At 40.0% G+C, this 19980-nt stretch overlaps 1 protein-coding gene across 8 annotated transcripts in view; it reads left to right on the top strand.

The window, feature by feature from the left end:
• The window catches only part of LOC106579405 (cyclin-dependent kinase 14), a 215627-nt gene that overhangs the window by 68024 nt on the left and 127623 nt on the right, over positions 1-19980 (top strand). For all 8 annotated transcript variants that reach the window (XM_014159277.2, XM_045701627.1, XM_045701603.1 and 5 more), the window contains 2 exons: positions 8189-8283; positions 9321-9400. In XM_014159277.2, the coding sequence (XP_014014752.1) occupies positions 8189-8283; positions 9321-9400 (175 nt within the window). The remainder of the gene's footprint in view (positions 1-8188; positions 8284-9320; positions 9401-19980) is intronic.

A 19980-nucleotide genomic window follows, 5' to 3' on the forward strand; every position in this document is an offset into this window, starting at 1 on the left:
AAATGTATTTATTTTATTTTATTTCACCTTTATTTAACCAGGTAGGCAAGTTGAGAACAAGTTCTCATTTACAATTGCGACCCGGCCAAGAGAAAGCAAAGCATTTCGACACATACAACAACACAGAGTTACACATGGAGTAAAACAAACATACAGTCAATAATACAGTAGAAAAATAAGTCTATATACAATGTGAGCAAATGAGGTGAGATAAGGGAGGTAAAGGCAAAAAAGGCCATGGTGGCAAAGTAAATACAATATAGCAAGTAAAACACTGAAATGGTAGATTTGTAGTGGAAGAAAGTGCAAAGTAGAAATAGAAATAATGGGGTGCAAAGGAGCAAAATAAATAAATAAATAAATACAGTAGGGGAAGAGGTAGTTGTTTGGGCTAAATTATAGATGGGCTATGTACAGGTGCAGTGATCTGTGAGCTGCTCTGACAGTTGGTGCTTAAAGCTAGTGAGGGAGATAAGTGTTTCCAGTTTCAGAGATTTTTGTAGTTCGTTCCAGTCATTGGCAGCAGAGAACTGGAAGGAGAGACGGCCAAAGGAGGAATTGGCTTTGGGGGTGACCAGAGAGATATACTGTTCCTGCTGGAGCGCGTGCTACAGGTGGGTGCTGCTATGGTGACCAGTGAGCTGAGATAAGGGGGGACTTTACCTAGCAGGGTCTTGTAGATAATAAGCTAGTGAACGTCCTTGGCTGCTGTTGTAGCCACTTAGATACACCAAACGTTGGGAACTTTGGGAAAACAGCCACGCTGCTTATTTATAATACATGCACACGCCAGAACAAACTTGTCGCTGTTAGAAATTAATTATACAAATTATATCTTATCTTATGTATTAATTCAGTACGCTCCCTCCTCTGTCAATGCTATTTTCTTCTTGTCTTTATGATCCAAATTTGCGCTGACTGATCAACACAGTGTCAAGTTACTTTTCAATCTGAAGTCGCCATCCACAAGTAAAAAAGTAGCAGTGGAGCGGGTTGCACACTAAGCATCCAGGTAAAACAACATCATAAGGATCATGCTTGCTTCCGCAACCTGTGTCCAGTCAAAATAAAATGCCGTGCTTGCTAACTTGGTTAGGTATGTGATAAAATGTAACTGAGTTCAACACATTGACTGTTTCAGACCGGGAAACAAATGAACCAAGCAAGAGCAATAAACGTTCAATCAGAGTGAATGAACAAAAACATTTTGGAATGACCAAAATTTCACATTTACATATAGTGTCAAGTTGGCATACAGTCGGAAGTTTACATACACTTATGTTGGAGTCATTAAAACCCGTTTTTCAACCACTCCACAAATTTCTTGTTAACAAGCTATAGTATTGGCAAGTCAGTTAGGACATCTACTTTGTACATGACACAAATAATTTTTCCAACAATTGTTTAGAGACAGATTATTTCACTTATAATTCACTGTATCACAATTCCAGTGGGTCAGATGTTTACATACACTAAGTTGACTGTGCCTTTAAACAGCTTGGAAAATTCCAGAAAATGGGTTGGCTTTAGAAGTTTCTGGTAGCCTAATTTACATAATTTGTGTCAATCGGAGGTGTACCTGTGGATGTATTTCAAAGCCTATCCTCGAACTCAATGCCTCTTTTCTTGACATCATGGGAAAATCTAAAGAAATCAACCAAAACCTCAGAAAACAATTGTAGACCTCCACAAGACTGGTTCATCCTTGGGAGCAATTTCCAAACGCCTGAAGGTACCACGTTCATCTGTACAAACAATAGTACGCAAGTATGAACACCATAGGACCACGCAGCCGTCATACCGCTCAGGAAGGAGACGCGTTCTGTCTCCTAGAGATGAACGTACTTTTGCGCGAAAAGTGCAAATCAATCCCAGAACAACAGCAAAGGACCTTGTGAAGATGCTGGAGGAAACAGGTACAAAAGTATCTATATCCACAGCGAAATGAGTCCTATATCGACATAACCTCAGCAAGGAAGAAGCCACTTCTCCAAAACTGCCATAAAAAAGCCAGACTACGGTTTGCAACTGCACATGGGCACAAAGATCATACTTTTTGGAGAAATGTCCTCTGGTCTGATGAAACTAAAATAGAACCGTTTGGCCATAATGACCATTGTTATGTTTGGAGGAAAAAGGGGAGGCTTGCAAGCCGAAGAACACCATTCCAACCGTGAAGCATGGGGGTGGCAGCATCATGTTGTGGGGGTACTTTGCTGCAGGAGGGACTGGTGCACTTCACAAAATAGATGGCATCATGAGGTAGGAAAATGATGTGGATATATTGAAGCAACATCTTATGACATCAGTCAGGAAGTTAAAGCTTGGTTGCAAATGGGTCTTCCAAAAAGACAATGACCCCCAAGCATACTTCCAAAGTTGTGGCAAAATGGCTTAAAGACAACAAAGTGGAGTGGCCATCACAAAGCCCTGATCTCAATCCTATAGAACATTTGTGGGCAAAACTGAAAAAGCGTGTGCTGGCAAGGAGGCCTACAAACCTGACTCAGTTACACCAGCTCTGCCAGGAGGAATGGGCCAAAATTCACCCAACTTAATGTGGGATGCTTGTGGAAGGCTACCCGAAATGTTTGACCCAAGTTAAACAATTTAAAGGCAATGTTACCAAATATTAATTGAGTTTATGTACACTTCTGACCCACTGGGAATGTGATGAAATAAATAAAAGCTGAAATAAATCATTCTCTGTACTATTATTCTGACATTTCACATTCTTAAAATAAAGTGGTGATCCTAACTGACCTAAGACAGAGAATTTTTACTAGGATTAAATGTCAGGAATTGCGAAAAACTGAGTTTAAATGTATTTGGCTAAGGTGTATGTAAACTTCCGACTTCAACTGTATCTATAACAGGGTCCGTAGTGTAACGCTTATCATCACCACGCTGGGATTTGAAGGTCCTGGGTTTGCCTACCGGTGTGGCTATTTTGACCATTCTCTATTGTGTATAGTTTTTGACACCGCCTTCCCTTTCCCACACACACACACTGGTCTACGCTTGATGTGGGCTTACTTTAATTTATTAGGTGTTTCTTTGGTGGAAGTCGTGACATGTGCGCGCGTCTTGCTACTACGGAGGGGAGAACGGTGGAGAGACCAGCTCTCAAACTCTCGAAGAAGACGTCATTGCCCTCATCTGTCAGATGCATGCCATAATTATGTTACAATCACATGCGATAAGTAGCACAGGTTGTAAACGATTCTCCTTTTCAGGTGCCACTTTCTGTCATTTGAGAAGCAAAGAAATTATTTAAGCTGGCCCACGTCTAGCTGACAAACGACTTACGCTTATTCATATTCACACAGTACATCACGCACTATCAGCAGCAGTTATGTATGTTCTGTTCCAGATCTGTGAGTACACCCATCTAATTTCATATTTATATTCATATTTATACTGCCATTCATATATGTGGGAATGTGTGCTCTTTTACTGGAGTTGGACAGCTGTGTACAACATTACTAAAAACATTTGTAGCTAAAGGATTTAGAGCACCTATCCAATGTCAGATTTGTAAATATTTATTCTTAAGTGTTTTGTACTTTTTGTTACAAGTGTTTCTCAGCAGTTTGTCATTGGTCACGGTGTTTGTATCAGGAGTTACTAAAATTGAGTTTGACGAACCACAGGGTCATACAGGCTTTTTTGTTCATCAAGACCTCAGCTGTTCATCGAGACCTTGAATAGTAAAATCAGGTGTGGTAGAACTGGGCTTGAACATGAAAGCCTGCATAACCCTGTAGCTCAGTTGATAGAGCATGGTGTTTGCAACGCCAGGGTTGTGGGTTCGATTCCCACGGGGGACCAGTACGGGGGAAAAAATGCATTTTGATGCTCATGTGAATTTCAGACCAATCCCTAATTCTCACGTAAAACATTGTTTTTTTGTTTTTAAATGTATTCAATACACTGTGCAGTCTGTATGTACAGTACTGTATAGTCACTAATATACAGCACACAATGCTATAGCAATAACACCAGACAATAATGGGAGAAAACATAATCGAAACTCAGATTGTATTCTGTATTTGTTAGTGTTTTGTTTTGGCATTTAAAACTAGATTTAGATTGATGCACCCTCAGCGGGGTGGGTGTCACCGGAAGCATCCGGTTTTCAGGGGAAAAGCAGAGAAGAGGCGAAGCCTCAGAACGGATGCCTCCGTTTTCATCCGACCTCCCTCAGGCGTTTCCTTTACGCCTGCTACATTAGGTTAAGATTGATGATCTGAAAATGAGAAAACAAGCTAACCAGAATGTCATTTCCATTTGGTGGCTAATTGAATGTTGTTACCATAAGACCTGTATTGCTTAATCATGTAGATTAGACATGTTTCAAATCGTGTCCTCAATGTATTTTCGTTTAGCTCAATTATTATTATTGTGCACACACAATAATATGTAATAACTATTATATTATTCTTGACTGATTGCCTGTCGGCATTTCTGTAATTTGTTAGTAATTTTTCAGTATGATTTGTTTGGGCCACAACACATCTAACAATGTAAATTGATGTTAAGTGTAATGTAATGTAAATGTAATGGTCTTCTTGCTTAGGCGACTGTAGCCATCAGCCATCTTTCCCTGCCTACTTCTCTTATCAACATTTCATGCTGAACCACTTATATTCCAGTGATGTTCTAGTATTTCCAATAGTGCATGGGTGCACAGCTCGGAGCTACAGTCCTCACGGACCACAGTCCTGCTGTTAGGTTTCAGCTCTCTCTCCCTGACATGTAATCAACCAGTTAATGCTACAGACTGGCCAGAGGGTCCACACACCTGGCTCACCAGATTGTAATGAATGTCTTATTAAAAGCCAAGGACAAACACCTGGTGTACGCTGCCCCTGCTGCCCTTGAGGACCAGAGCTCTGCACTCTTGTTGTAGAACATTAAATGGTTAATATCAAATAACCTCAGTAGGGTCTTTAGCTCACAGTACTGTACCAGCATGGGGTAGGCAGGAAGAGACCTGAGGTATGTACCATCCACCACCAGAGGACAGAGAGAGGATAGAGAGAAGATAGAGAGAGGGGGAAGGGGTCAAAACCTAGAAACAGATAGAAAATAAAAGGCTGAAAGAGAGAACCCCAGATAGAATCCATTTGGTTGAACATTCATAGACATGAAAAATGAACGAGATGTACAGTACAAGGGGCACTTAGCCTGGAGGAGGAGACAGAGAGAGGGGGAGAGAGAGATACATTGAATTGAGAGAGAGGCAAGGTGAACTGTAGCCCCCCCAGGACCCCCACCTTACCCCTTTACCCAGAGACCTCCAATTCCTTGTTAACTGATGGGGAAATTAAGTGGGGGTATCCAGCCAGGTAGTAGGCTCTCAGCCAATCAGGCTAGTGATGTGTCTCACCCTTAACCCTGACCTCCATTTCTCTAATAATCAACCTGTGTACAGCTAAACCATCAGGCCAACAATCCACTGGAGAGCCGCTTCACACCGTGACTGGCCCTGAGTATGTGTTTGTGTTGGCTCACCAGGCTGTTGGCTGAATAAACTACCCTTAGTACTCCTGTGTTTGTTGGAGGTATCTTTGGGGATATATCTGGTCCTGGATCAGGACCTACTCCCTTTACTATATAACAGACACTAGCTGAGTGTGTTTGTGTTGCAGCAGATTCTGTGTTGCAGCAGATTCCATGTTGCAGCAGATTCTACGTTGCAGCAGATTCTATGTTGCAGCATATCCCGTTGTTGGTCCTACCAGACCCTACAGGGGCCTTTAACAGCCCTGTATTTGGCCTGTAATAGGTTGAGATGTGTGAGCTGCCTGCAAACCCAGTCCAGCTGGGTTTCACAGATACCGTTTCACTTCCTGTCATCTCCCAGGGGAATTTCTTTGTTTATTAAACCCTCAGAAATGCTGCATGGATTTATTAGTGTGGCAGCAGGAGATGACTAGATAGCAACCAGAGGGACGAAGACACTGCTAAAAGCTGTGAGTGCGTGTTTGCATGTGTGTGTGTGTATGTGCGCATGTGCGCGTACATACGTGTGTGTTTGTGTGAGCGTGTGTGCCCACACTGCCCAGAGAGAGACAGTGATGACGGGAGAACTGAGTTATTCCTCAGGGATTGTCTGGAATGTGTTGGAGCTTTCCCTGAGCTCTCGTCTGGTCCACTCGCTCTTTAAATGATAAAACAGAGACATTACAGCAGCCAGACGTTAACCTCTAGAAGCCCCTGTATTTAAAGTATGACAACAGTAAGAGAAAGCAGATATATTTTATGTCTGTCTGCCACCAGGGCTGAAATGCTATATGACTGAAAGGACAGACAGGTCCACAACAGGTTACATTGCTGTCAGTCATTGTTCTTTTCAGTTATTCTTAAAGAAGATAATGGAATGTAAGAGAAAGTCTAGAGTCTTGATGACACACAGACACATGCACAGATGCAAGCACAGATGCACACACACACACACACACACACACTCACTCACTCACTCACTCACTCACTCACTCACTCACTCACTCACTCACTCACTCGCACACACACACACGCGCACGCTCGCACACACACACGCACGCACGCACACACACACACACACACACACACACACGCACACACTTTCCTCCAGAGAAGAGTTGCTGATGGAGGTTGAGACTTTCTAGTTGAGTTCATTTTGGGCCTGATTGTCTGAGATAGAGAGAGATTTTGGAGGAAGCTGAAATGTCAGGTGCAGTGTGTTATGGGTAATGGGTTTTTCTCACTCCATTTCTGTGAAGAGTTCAAGACGAATGCATGAGTGTTAATTCTCACTCTCTCTCTCTCTCTCTCTCTCTCTCTCTCTCTCTCTCTCTATATATATATATATATATATATATATATATATCTATATCTCTCTCTGTCTGTCTGTCTCTCCCTCTCTCTCTCTTCTATTTCCTTTACTGTCCCCGTATCTATATCATTGAAATGTGTGTCTGTAACATTAGTAAGAGTGCATCAAATTGAACAGGCCGTAAACATGACCCACTATTATGAATCCGATCCAGTAGCTGGTTGTGTCCTCTGTTCTCCTGTTACCCTGGCCAGGTATTAAACCCAATTGATATGAGAGTTTATCAAAATTGTATTTGTTTTCGAATTCTTTGTGGGTCTGTGTCTGAAATATGTGTCTCTAATATGGTCATACATTTGGCAGAAGGTTAAGAAGTGCAGCTCAGTTTCCACCTCATTTTGTGGACAGCGTGCACATAGCCTGTCTTCTCTTGAGAGCCAGGTCTGCCTTCGGTGGCCTTAATTCATCTGACTGGTGTCACCTCTGTCACCGTCCCATGATCCTCCATGATCCATCATGATCCCCATGGAACGCTTAGAGAGAAACATGACACGGTCAGGATTTGTTCCACCTCTATAGGACCTACCTGAATCTGTTTTCCAATGATAGAACAGGTACTATCTTCATTCAAACATTGATAGGACCCGTCCTATTTTCATTCAACAGTTGATTGTCAATACCATGCAGCCAAAACTCATTTAATAAAATGGTTGTACCTGCATAGCATAAACCTTCTGTACAGTTATCTTACCAATGAACTCTAGAAATATGAAAATGAGATAGAGAAGTGGAATAGGGGTCTGAAGTGGCTTAAAAGCAATATACTCTGAGATCTTCTGAGATAAACGAAGCACATACTACTATTTTTTTTCTTTCGGTGTGTTCGGTCCTGCTAGCTGCAGCAGTGATATTTCCTCCAGACCTTTATTACAGTCTCTGTGTGTGAAATCCTACACAACCCATTTCCTGGATGACTGGAAGCTTTCCATCATCCAGAGTAGAACCCAGTGAAACAGTCCGTGCCATTTTTCTACAGGCTGTGTGCCAGCAGGGTCACAAGTGTCTGGTGTTAGAATGGATCTGGTGTTAGGCCTCTTGACCCAAACCACAACATCTACTGTACCATGTCCCTCCTTGTGAAATAGCACGTATAGTAGCTTTCTTAGGGTTAACATTATTGTTTGGTAACAATGCTGTTACATCAACCAAGCTCCCAAGTGCTGTGGCTCTTCCATAATCTACACAGATATAAGATTGTCCCTATGGCTGCTCTCTCACTGGTGAGAGAGGTTAATACACCCAAACTGAGTCCTCTCTACTGTAATCGGTGTCTCTTTTCCTGAATTATGTTCTCTCTCTCTGTTTCAGCCCACAAGCCCCAAGTTTGGGAAGGCTGATTCCTATGAGAAGCTTGAGAAACTGGGAGAAGGCTCATACGCTACAGTATACAAAGGGAAAAGCAAGTGAGTGCCTAAACAATATTAATATAAAGGTCCAATGCAGCGTTTTTATCTCAATATCAAATACTTTATGGGTAACAATTAAATTCCTTAGTGTGATTGTTTTCAGTTAAAATGGTTTAAAAAAAATGCTTCTTAGCAAAGCGCCATTTCTCAAGCAAGAATTTTGCTAGAACTGTCTGGGAGTGGTCTGAGTGGGGAAGGGAAATGTTTGGAACTCTCTTTCTTATTGGTTTATTAACTAATTTACCGTTTGATGATGTCACCAGGCAGGCCAAAACTCCATCCCACCAAAATAGACTGACATTTCTGGTGGTCTTTTCAAACAGATCTTACACTGAAAGGGCATTATAATAATTTTCACAATTTCACAGTATTATTCCAACCTTAAAGTGTGGAAATATATATATATAACACAGGAAAATCATGTTTTTGACTGCACTGCATTTTCCATATTTCCTAGATAACTGTATATGACCAATTGAAATGCACATAACTGCTTGGAATTATGAAGCAGTAAAGTGGTTAAGGGTAATAACAATTACTGTCCATATTCCATATTCATTTATTTTCCATATTACACTAATAAAAGATCTGCACTTCCCAACCATGAAATACAATTTGTTTTATTAAATCACTTTGGAATGGAATTGTTTAACGATTGTTTAAGGTTATTATTTTGTTATTTTCCTTTTTTCCTGTTCGTGCATAGCGGTAAAATTTCCAAGGTTCTGACAATTAAAATGTAGCAAATGAAAATGTCATAGCCGTAAATGGATTGAAATGTATTGAGGTAATTTCTCACTGTAATGAAGTTACTTAGTATGTGTTTTTCTTCACTACAATGGATTTGATTGGTGAGGTTCATTTTATTTAATCTTCTGGTCTTCTACTAAGTCTCAGTCCAGTGCTCCTAAATTGCATTTCATTGACTTACAGAAATCTACCATTCTCTCCATTCACTGCCTGCCTCATTATTGAGTCCTTTTTTCATGGGATGAAGTGTAACGTGTTGGGGTGCCTTATCTTCTTGTTGCCAGGGTGAACGGCAAGCTGGTAGCCCTGAAAGTGATTCGTCTGCAGGAGGAGGAGGGGACACCGTTCACCGCCATCAGAGAAGGTCGGTCTCTGTCACACCTAGAAGGGTTACATTAGGATTAGGCTCCTGTAAAGTCTAAATACTGTAGAGTTCACTTTAACTGGACTTTAAGAGTTTGAAGATAAGGTTATGTGTTGTTATTCTAGGTACTTGGGTTAAGTGGACTTTGTTTGTGTAATGGTCAGAGGGTTGTCAGAGAGACGTCGCTAACAAAAATTGTCTCATCTAGAAAAGCCAAATCTGAAGCCTTTACCAGCACAGCCCAATTATAAACTGCCTCTGGAGTTAGTTAGATAAGGATCTGGCTGAGTTTCAGCCTTAAGAAAACCAAAAACCCATCCCATGGGCCATGTCTACCTTATTCGTCTGCATAGCGTTCCGTCATGGCACTGGGCTAAATCACTTCAGAGGGATGTTCTTGTCATGGGGTGCTTTCTCCTGGTCCCTGGCCGTGTGTCACAGCAGGTCAAGTTGTGTGAAGGCCGGCTAGCAGTCTTTGGTGTTCTGGCTAACTGGAGCTGTGGCTAGAAGGCTTGGAGGTTTCTGAATGTGAGGGTGGGTGTGAGAAATATGTGGCAGACTCACCTCCACAGGCAGAGCCGGGCCTGGCTGGGCTGGAGCCTTTCTTTATTTAGATGAGAAAACGATTTTGGCTGTTTGATCTGTGGGATCCTGGGCTGATGAACTGAGCTGAGAGCTATGCACCAGCCCCTCTTCCCTCCTCCTCATCCCCACCCCGGCCTCCCTCCCTCCCTTCCTCCCCCATCCCTCTCTCCCCCGGTGAGCAGATCAGAAAAGCACTTTGAAATTTAACTAATTCAGCGATTACTGAGCCGAGATGCTTCCAGAGTGGAAACGTGGACAGAATTACAGGGCGGTGTTGAAAGCAATACCTGCACCCCTGAGAGAGGACCCAGGTGTGTGTTTGTGTATGAGTGCATGAGTGCATGCATGTGCGCATCCGTGCATGTATCTAGGCGTGCGTGTGTGTGTGCATGGGCACACACAATAACATTACCAACACAGTCAGTCTCTGTGTGTCAGGAGGGAGGGAGGGAGGGAGGGACTGTTGTATAGACCATATAGATCTTTACCTAAATTGGTGCAGCAGCATTTGAGGTAGCTCGTGTCTGTACCACTAGGACAGATATGCGTGAGAGGAGCATTGCCTTTGATCTTTAGGGGTTTCAGTGCTTTAGGTGTTAATGCACAATGGCTCTGTGCTGTGTGCTCTGCAAATCAGGATGCCGTTGGTTTTCTCTCTCGCTGTGCCCTTGAAACAGAATTGCTGTTTGCTAAATTAATCACATTCGCAACAGTCTGAAAATCCCATTTAGGTTTCTCATAATAAAAACACACTTAATATGCCGCTGCCGCTCTCTGTTCTAAATGAAACCGTTCCCTGTGTTGTTTAGCTCTTAACGAGATAAGATTTCTGACAACTGTTTGTTTGGCCCAGCTGTGGTGATTGTGTCTCCTCAGTAATGGGTGGAGGGAGAGGTGGAGCCGAAGTGCCTCAGATCACATCTTTCAAACACATGAAAAGGCGTTGTGTGAAGTGTTCTCTCCCTCCGTAGCCACCAGTTGAAACAGCGCAGCGCGGCTCCTCCAGCGAGGGTTTAGAGCGACGCTGACTATTGCCACTAATTGCTCTGTTCACGCCCGGCCCGCAAGCTGACACAATAGACACAGAGCTTTGCATCCCAAATAATGGGAGTGATGGTCCCTCCCCAAGGCTTTGGCTTTCTGTCTCTCTACTCTCTCTCTCTCTCTCTCTCTCTCTCTCTCTCTCTCTCTCTTTCTCTCTCTCACTCTCTCTCTCTTTACTCTCTCTCTCTTTACTCTCTCTCTCAAAGTTTCTACTCTCAAAAAGTTGGTGGCAAACTGAAACCAGTTACAGTGAGGGAAAAAAGTATTTGATCCCCTGCTGATTTTGTACGTTTGCCCACTGACAAAGAAATGATCAGACTATAATTTTAGTGGTAGGTTTATTTGAACAGTGAGAGACAGAATAACAACAACAAAAAATCCAGAAAAACGCATGTCAAAAACGTTATAAATTGATTTGCATTTTAATGAGGGAAATAAGTATTTGACCCCTCTGCAAAACATGACTTAGTACTTGGTGGCAAAAATCTTGTTGGCGATCACAGAGGTCAGACGTTTCTTGTAGTTGCCCACCAGGTTTGCACACATCTCAGGAGGGATTTTGTCCCACTCCTCTTTGCAGATCTTCTTCAAGTCATTAAGGTTTCGAGGCTGATGTTTGGCAACTCAAACCTTCAGCTCCCTCCACAGATGTTCTATGGGATTAAGGTCTGGAGACTGGCTAGGCCACTCCAGGACCTTAATGTGCTTCTTCTTGAGCCACTCCTTTGTTGCCTTGGCCATGTGTTTTGGGTCATTGTCATGCTGGAATACCCATCCACGACCCATTTTCAATGCCTTGGCTGAGGGAAGGAGGTTCTCACCCAAGATTTGACGGTACATGGCCCCGTCTATCGTCCCTTTGATGCGGTGAAGTTGTCCTGTCCCCTTAGCAGAAAAACACCCCCAAAGCATAATGTTTCCACCTCCATGTTTGACGGTGGGGATGGTGTTCTTGGGGTCATAGGCAGTATTCCTCCTCCTCCAAACACAGCGAGTTGAGTTCATGCCAAAGAGCTCCATTTTGGTCTTATCTGACCACAACACTTTCACCCACCCAAACTTCAGACGCGCATGTATATGTGCTTTCTTGAGCAGGGGGACCTTGCGGGCGCTGCAGGATTTCAGTCCTTCATGGCGTAGTGTGTTACCAATTGTTTTCTTGGTGACTATGGTCCCAGCTGCCTTGAGATCATTGACAAGATCCTCCTGTGCAGTTCTGGGCTGATTCCTCACCATTCTCATGATCATTGCAACTCCACGTGGTGAGATCTTGCATGGAGCCCCAGGCCGAGGGAGATTGACAGTTCTTTTGTGTTTCTTCCATTTGCGAATAATCACACCAACTGTTGTCACCTTCCAAGCTGCTTGGCGATGGTCTTGTAGCCCATTCCAGCCTTGTGTAGGTCTACAATCTTGTCCCTGACATCTTTGGAGAGCTCTTTGGTCTTGGCCATGGTGGAGAGTTTGGAATCTGATTGATTGATTGCTTCTGTGGACAGGTGTCTTTTATACAGGTAACAAAATTAGATTAGGAGCACTCCCTTTAAGAGTGTGCTCCTAATCTCAGCTCGTTACCTGTGTAAAAGACACCTGGGAGCCAGAAATCTTTCTGATTGAGAGGGGGTCAAATACTTATTTCCCTCATTAAAATGCAAATCAATTTATAACATTTCTGACATGCGTTTTTCAGGATTTTTTTGTTGTTATTCTGTCTCTTACTGTTCAAATAAACCTACCATTAAAATTATAGACTGATAATTTCTATAGACTGATAAAATCAGCAGGGGATCAAATACTTTTTTCCCTCACTGTATATAACTATTTCACCATAACTACATTGACTCCATTTTAAAGCAGTGAGATCTATGATTGCCATATATGTAATTTAAGTGTTTTTGCTAGTAACTGTTCTGTAATTGTATTTTATTTTCTATTCCATTCCATTCCATTCTATTATTTTTGAATCCTTTCTGTTCTATTCTATTCTTTCTATTACCATCCACTATTCTATTATATTAGGCTATATTCTATTCTATTATTTTAGGCTATATTCTATTCTATTATATTAGGCTATATTCTATTCTATTATGTTAGGCTATATTCTATTCTATTAGGCTATATTCTATTCTATTATATTAGGTTATATTATATTATACTATATTATATTATATTAGGCTATATTCTATTCTATTCCATTGGCCTATATTCTATTCTATTCTATTAGGGTATATTCTACTAGGCTATATTCTATTCTATTAGGCTATATTCTATTCTATTCTATTATGCTATATTCTATTATATTAGGCTATATTCTATTATGTTCGGCTATATTCTATTATATTCTATTAGGCTATATTCTATTCTATTAGGCTATATTCTATTCTATTATATTATGCTATATTCTATTATGTTAGGCTATATTCTATTCTATTATGTTAGGCTATATTCTATTCTATTATGTTAGGCTATATTCTATTCTATTATATTAGGCTATATTCTATTCTATTATATTAGGCTATATTCTATTATATTAGCTATAGTCTATTCTATTATATTAGACTGTATTCTATTCTATTATATTAGGCTATATTCTATTCTATTATGTTAGGCTATATTCTATTATATTCTATTAGGCTATATTCTATTCTATTATGTTAGGCTATATTCTATTCTATTCTATTAGGCTATATTCTATTCTATTAGGTTATATACTATTATATTGTGCTATATTCTATTCTATTAGGCTATATTCTATCCTGTTTTATTAGGCTATATTCTATTCTATTATGTTAGGCTATATTCTATTCTATTATATTAGGCTATATTGTATTCTATTATATTAGGCTATATTCTATTCTATTATATTAGCTATATTCTATTCTATTATATTAGACTGTATTCTATTCTATTATATTAGGCTATATTCTATTCTATTATATTATGTTAGGCTATATTATATTATATTAGGCTATATTCTATTCTATTATGTTAGGCTATATTCTATTCTATTCTATTAGGCTATATTCTATTCTATTAGGTTATATACTATTATATTGTGCTATATTCTATTCTATTAGGCTATATTCTATCCTGTTTTATTAGGCTATATTCTATTCTATTATGTTAGGCTATATTCTATTATATTAGGCTATATTCTATTATATTAGGCTATATTCTATTATATTATATTAGGCTATATTCTGTTCTATTATATTAGGCTATATTCTATTCAAATCAAATCAAATGTATTTATATAGCCCTTCTTACATCAGCTGATATCTCAAAGTGCTGTACAGAAACCCAGCCTAAAACCCCAAACAGCAAGCAATGCAGGTGTAGAAGCACAGTGGCTAGGAAAAACTCCCTAGAAAGGGCAAAACCTAGGAAGAAACCTAGAGAGGAACCAGGCTATGAGGGGTGGCCAGTCCTCTTCTGGCTGTGCCGGGTGGAGATTATAACAGCACATGGCCTAGATGTTGAAATGTTCATAAATGACCAGCGTTGTCAAATAATAATAATCATAGTAGTTCTATTCTATTCTATTCTATTAGGCTATATTCTATTATAATAGGCTATATTCTATTATATTATGCTATATTCTATTCTATTATGTTAGGCTCTATTCTATTATGTTAGGCTATATTATATTATATTCTATTAGGCTATATTCTATTCTATTAGGCTATATTCTATTCTATTATATTATGCTATATTCTATTATGCTAGGCTATATTCTATTATATTATGTTAGGCTATATTCTATTATATTATATTAGGCTATATTCTATTCTATTATATTAGGCTATATTCTATTATATTAGGCTATATTCTATTCTATTATATTAGGCTATATTCTATTATATTATGTTAGGCTATATTCTATTCTATTATATTAGGCTATATTCTATTCTATTATATTAGGCTATATTCTATTCTATTAGGCTATATTCTATTCTATTATATTATGCTATATTCTATTATGTTAGGCTATATTCTATTCTATTATGTTAGGCTATATTCTATTCTATTATGTTAGGCTATATTCTATTCTATTATATTAGGCTATATTCTATTCTATTATATTAGGCTATATTCTATTATATTAGCTATAGTCTATTCTATTATATTAGACTGTATTCTATTCTATTATATTAGGCTATATTCTATTCTATTATGTTAGGCTATATTCTATTATATTATATTAGGCTATATTCTATTCTATTATGTTAGGCTATATTCTATTCTATTAGGCTATATTCTATTCTATTAGGTTATATACTATTATATTGTGCTATATTCTATTCTATTAGGCTATATTCTATCCTGTTTTATTAGGCTATATTCTATTCTATTATGTTAGGCTATATTCTATTCTATTATATTAGGCTATATTGTATTCTATTATATTAGGCTATATTCTATTCTATTATATTAGCTATATTCTATTCTATTATATTAGACTGTATTCTATTCTATTATATTAGGCTATATTCTATTCTATTATATTATGTTAGGCTATATTATATTATATTAGGCTATATTCTATTCTATTATGTTAGGCTATATTCTATTCTATTCTATTAGGCTATATTCTATTCTATTAGGTTATATACTATTATATTGTGCTATATTCTATTCTATTAGGCTATATTCTATCCTGTTTTATTAGGCTATATTCTATTCTATTATGTTAGGCTATATTCTATTATATTAGGCTATATTCTATTATATTAGGCTATATTCTATTCTATTATATTAGGCTATATTCTGTTCTATTATATTAGGCTATATTCTATTCAAATCAAATCAAATGTATTTATATAGCCCTTCTTACATCAGCTGATATCTCAAAGTGCTGTACAGAAACCCAGCCTAAAACCCCAAACAGCAAGCAATGCAGGTGTAGAAGCACAGTGGCTAGGAAAAACTCCCTAGAAAGGCCAAAACCTAGGAAGAAACCTAGAGAGGAACCAGGCTATGAGGGGTGGCCAGTCCTCTTCTGGCTGTGCCGGGTGGAGATTATAACAGCACATGGCCTAGATGTTGAAATGTTCATAAATGACCAGCGTTGTCAAATAATAATAATCATAGTAGTTCTATTCTATTCTATTCTATTAGGCTATATTCTATTATATTAGGCTATATTCTATTCTATTATGCTATATTCTATTCTATTATGTTAGGCTCTATTCTATTATGTTAGGCTATATTATATTATATTCTATTAGGCTATATTCTATTCTATTAGGCTATATTCTATTCTATTATATTATGCTATATTCTATTATGCTAGGCTATATTCTATTATATTATGTTAGGCTATATTCTATTCTATTATATTAGGCTATATTCTATTCTATTATATTAGGCTATATTCTATTATATTAGGCTATATTCTATTCTATTATATTAGGCTATATTCTATTCTATTATTTTAGGCTATATTCTATTCTATTATATTAGGCTATATTCTATTCTATTCTATTATATTAGGCTATATTATATTATATTATATTAGGCGATATTCTATTCTATTATATTAGGCTATATTATATTATGTTAGGCTGTTGTCACGTCCTGACCATAATAAGTTGTTATTTTCTGTGGTAGAGTAGGTCAGGGCGTGACAGGGGGTGTTTGTCTATGTTTTGTATTTCTATGTTCAGTTTCTAGTTTGGTATTTCTATGTTGGTTTTGTTTGGAATGATCTCCAATTAGAGTCAGCCGGTTGTCGTTGTCTCTAATTGGAGGTCATATTTAAGTTGATGTTTGTCCCACCTGTTTTTGTGGGTGATTCATTGTTGAGTAGTGTGTTTTCTCTCTGCGTCACGGTTTGTGTATTCAAGTATTTAGTGTTTGCATTTTGTTTCACGGTAAATAAAATATGTGGAACTACGAACACGCTGCATTTTGGTCCGATCCTTTGAACAGCCGTGACAGAATCACCCACCAAAAAAGGACCAAGCAGCGTGGTAAGGAGTATCTGGAGGAATGGACTTGGGAGGAGATTTTGGATGGTAAAGGACCCTGGAGGCAGGCTGGGGAGTATCGTCGCCCGAGGGAGGAAATCGAAGCAGCAAAAAGGGAGCGACAATACTACGAGGCTCTATATGCACCGAGAGGCAAGGCTGAGAGGCAGCCCCAAAAGACTTTTGGCGGGGGGCACACGGGGAGTTTGGCGATGTCAGGGGGGAGACCTGATCTAACTTCCCGTGCTTATCGGAGAGAGCCGTGGAGTGAACCGGAGCCAGTCAAGGAGTCAAGCGCGGAGCTCGACGCAAGATTCCGGAGAGAGGTACTTGCATCGAGAGCACTGCGGAGCGGGCGTGCTGAGGAGAGAGTGGATGAACGAGCAATGGGTTATGGTGTGATGCGCACTATATCGCCCATACGCACTCACAGCCCGGTGTGGTCGGTGCAAGCTCCTCACCGGTGAGGGTGAAGATGGTCATTCAGCCAGGAAGGAGTAGGCCTGCTCAGCATGCCTGGTCTCCAGTTCGCCTCCATAGTCCGGTACGTCATGTGCCTCCTTCCCGCACTCGCCCTGAGGTGCGTGTTACCAGTCTGGCGCCACCTAGGCCAGTTTCACGCATCAGACCTCCAGTGCGCACGCTCCGTCCGGAGTGTCCTGTGCCTGCTCCCCGCACTCGCCCTGAGGTGCGTGTTACCAGTCTGGTGCCACCTAGGCCAGTCCCACCCATCAGACCTCCAGTGCGCATGCCCAGTCCAGAGTGTCCTGTTCCTGCTCCTTGCACTCGTCCTGAGGTGGGGATTACCAGTCTGGCGCCACCCATGCCAGTACCACGCATCAGGATTCCAGTGCACATTCCCCGTCCAGAGCTTCCGGCGACAGTTCCCCGTCCAGAGCTTCCGGCGACAGTTCCCAGTCCAGAGCTTCCGGCGACGTTTTTCAGTCTGAAACCTACTGAGATGGCCTACAGTCCGGAACCTACTGAGACGGCCTACAGTCCGGAACCTACTGAGACAGCCTACTGTCCGGAACCTACTGAGACGGTCTACTGTCCGGAACCTACTGAGACGGCCTACAGTCCGGAACCTATTGAGACGGATCTCGGCCCGAAACCTCCAGTGACGCTCCTTAGTCCGGAGCCTCCAGTGACGCTCCTCAGTCCGGAGCCTCCAGCGACGCTCATCAGTCCGGAGCCTCCAGCGACACCTCCCAGTCCGGAGCCTCCAGCGACGCCTCCCAGTCCGGAGCCTCCAGCGACGCCGCCCAGTCCGGAGCCTCCAGCGGCGCTCCCTAGTCCGGAGCCTCCAGCGATGCTCCCTAGTCCGGAGCCTCCAGCGACGCTCCCTAGTCCGGAGCCTCCAGCGACGACTCCCAGTCCGGAGCCTCCAGCGACACCCCCCAGTCCGGAGCCTCCAGCGACACCCCCCAGTCCGGAGCCTCCAGCGACACCTCCCAGTCCGGAGCCTCCAGCGACACCTCCGAGTCCGGAGCCTCCAGCGACACCTCTGAGTCCGGAGCCTCCAGCGACACCTCCGAGTCCGGAGCCTCCAGCGACGCTCCCCAGTCCGGAGCCTCCAGCGGCGGTCTGCAGCCCGGAGCCTTCAGCGGCGGTCTGCAGCCCGGAGCCTTCAGCGGCGGCCTTTGGGGTTTGTTGTTTGTTTTTTGTTGTTTTGTGTAGGTGCGGTCGGAGTCCGCACCTTTGGGGTGGGGGGTACTGTCACATCCTGACCATAGTAAGTTGTTATTTGAGTAGTGTGTTTTCTCTCTGCGTCACGGTTTGTTGTTTTGTGTATTCAAGTATTTAGTGTTTGCATTTGTTTCACGGTAAATAAAATATGTGGAACTACGAACACGCTGCATTTTGGTACGATCCTATGAACAGCCATAACAGCTATATTCTATTATATTCTATTAGGCTATATTCTATTCTATTATGCTAGGCTATATTCTATTCTATTATGTTTGGCTATATTCTATTCTATTATGTTAGGCTATATTCTATTCTATTATATTAGGCTATATTCTATTATATTAGGCTATATTCTATTCTATTATATTAGGCTATATTATATTATTTTATATTAGGTTATATTCTATTATGCTAGACTATATTCTATTATATTCTATTAGGCTATGTTATATTATGCTAGGCTATATTCTATTCTATTATATTAGGCTATATTCTATTCTATTAGGTTATATTCTATTCTATTACATTAGGCTATATTCTATTCTATTAGGTTATATCCAATTCTATTATGCTAGGCTATATTCTATTATATTCTATTAGGCTATATTCTATTCTATTAGGCTATATTCTATTATATTAGGCTATATTATATTCTATTCTATTAGGCTATATTCTATTCTATTCTATTAGGCTGTATTATATTCTATTAGGCTATATTCTTTTATATTCTATTAGCCTATATTCTATTCTGTTCTATTAGGCTCTGTTCTATTATATTAGGCTATATTCTATTCTATTATAATAGCCTATATTCTATTCTATTCTATTAGGCTATATGCTATTATATTAGGCTATATTCTATTCTATTTTGTTATGTTAGGCTATTTTCTATTCTATTATGTTAGGCTATATTCTATTCTATTATGTTAGGCTATATTCTATTCTATTCTATTAGGTTATATTCTATTCTATTAGGCTATATTCTATTCTATTATATTAGCCTATATTCTATTCTATTCTATTAGGCTCTATGCTATTATATTATATTAGGCTATATTCTATTCTATTATGTTAGGCTATATTCTGTTCTATTATGTTAGGCTATATTCTATTCTATTATGTTAGGCTATATTCTATCCTATTATATTAGGCTGTGTTCTATTCTATTAGGCTATATTCTATTCTATTGTATTAGGCTATATTCTATTCTATTATAATGGCCTATATTCTATTCTATTCTATTAGGCTATATGCTATTATATTATATTAGGCTATATTCTATTCTATTCT

This window comes from Salmo salar, chromosome ssa02 (assembly GCF_905237065.1).
Source record: "Salmo salar chromosome ssa02, Ssal_v3.1, whole genome shotgun sequence".
NCBI classification, from domain to species: Eukaryota; Metazoa; Chordata; class Actinopteri; order Salmoniformes; family Salmonidae; genus Salmo; species Salmo salar.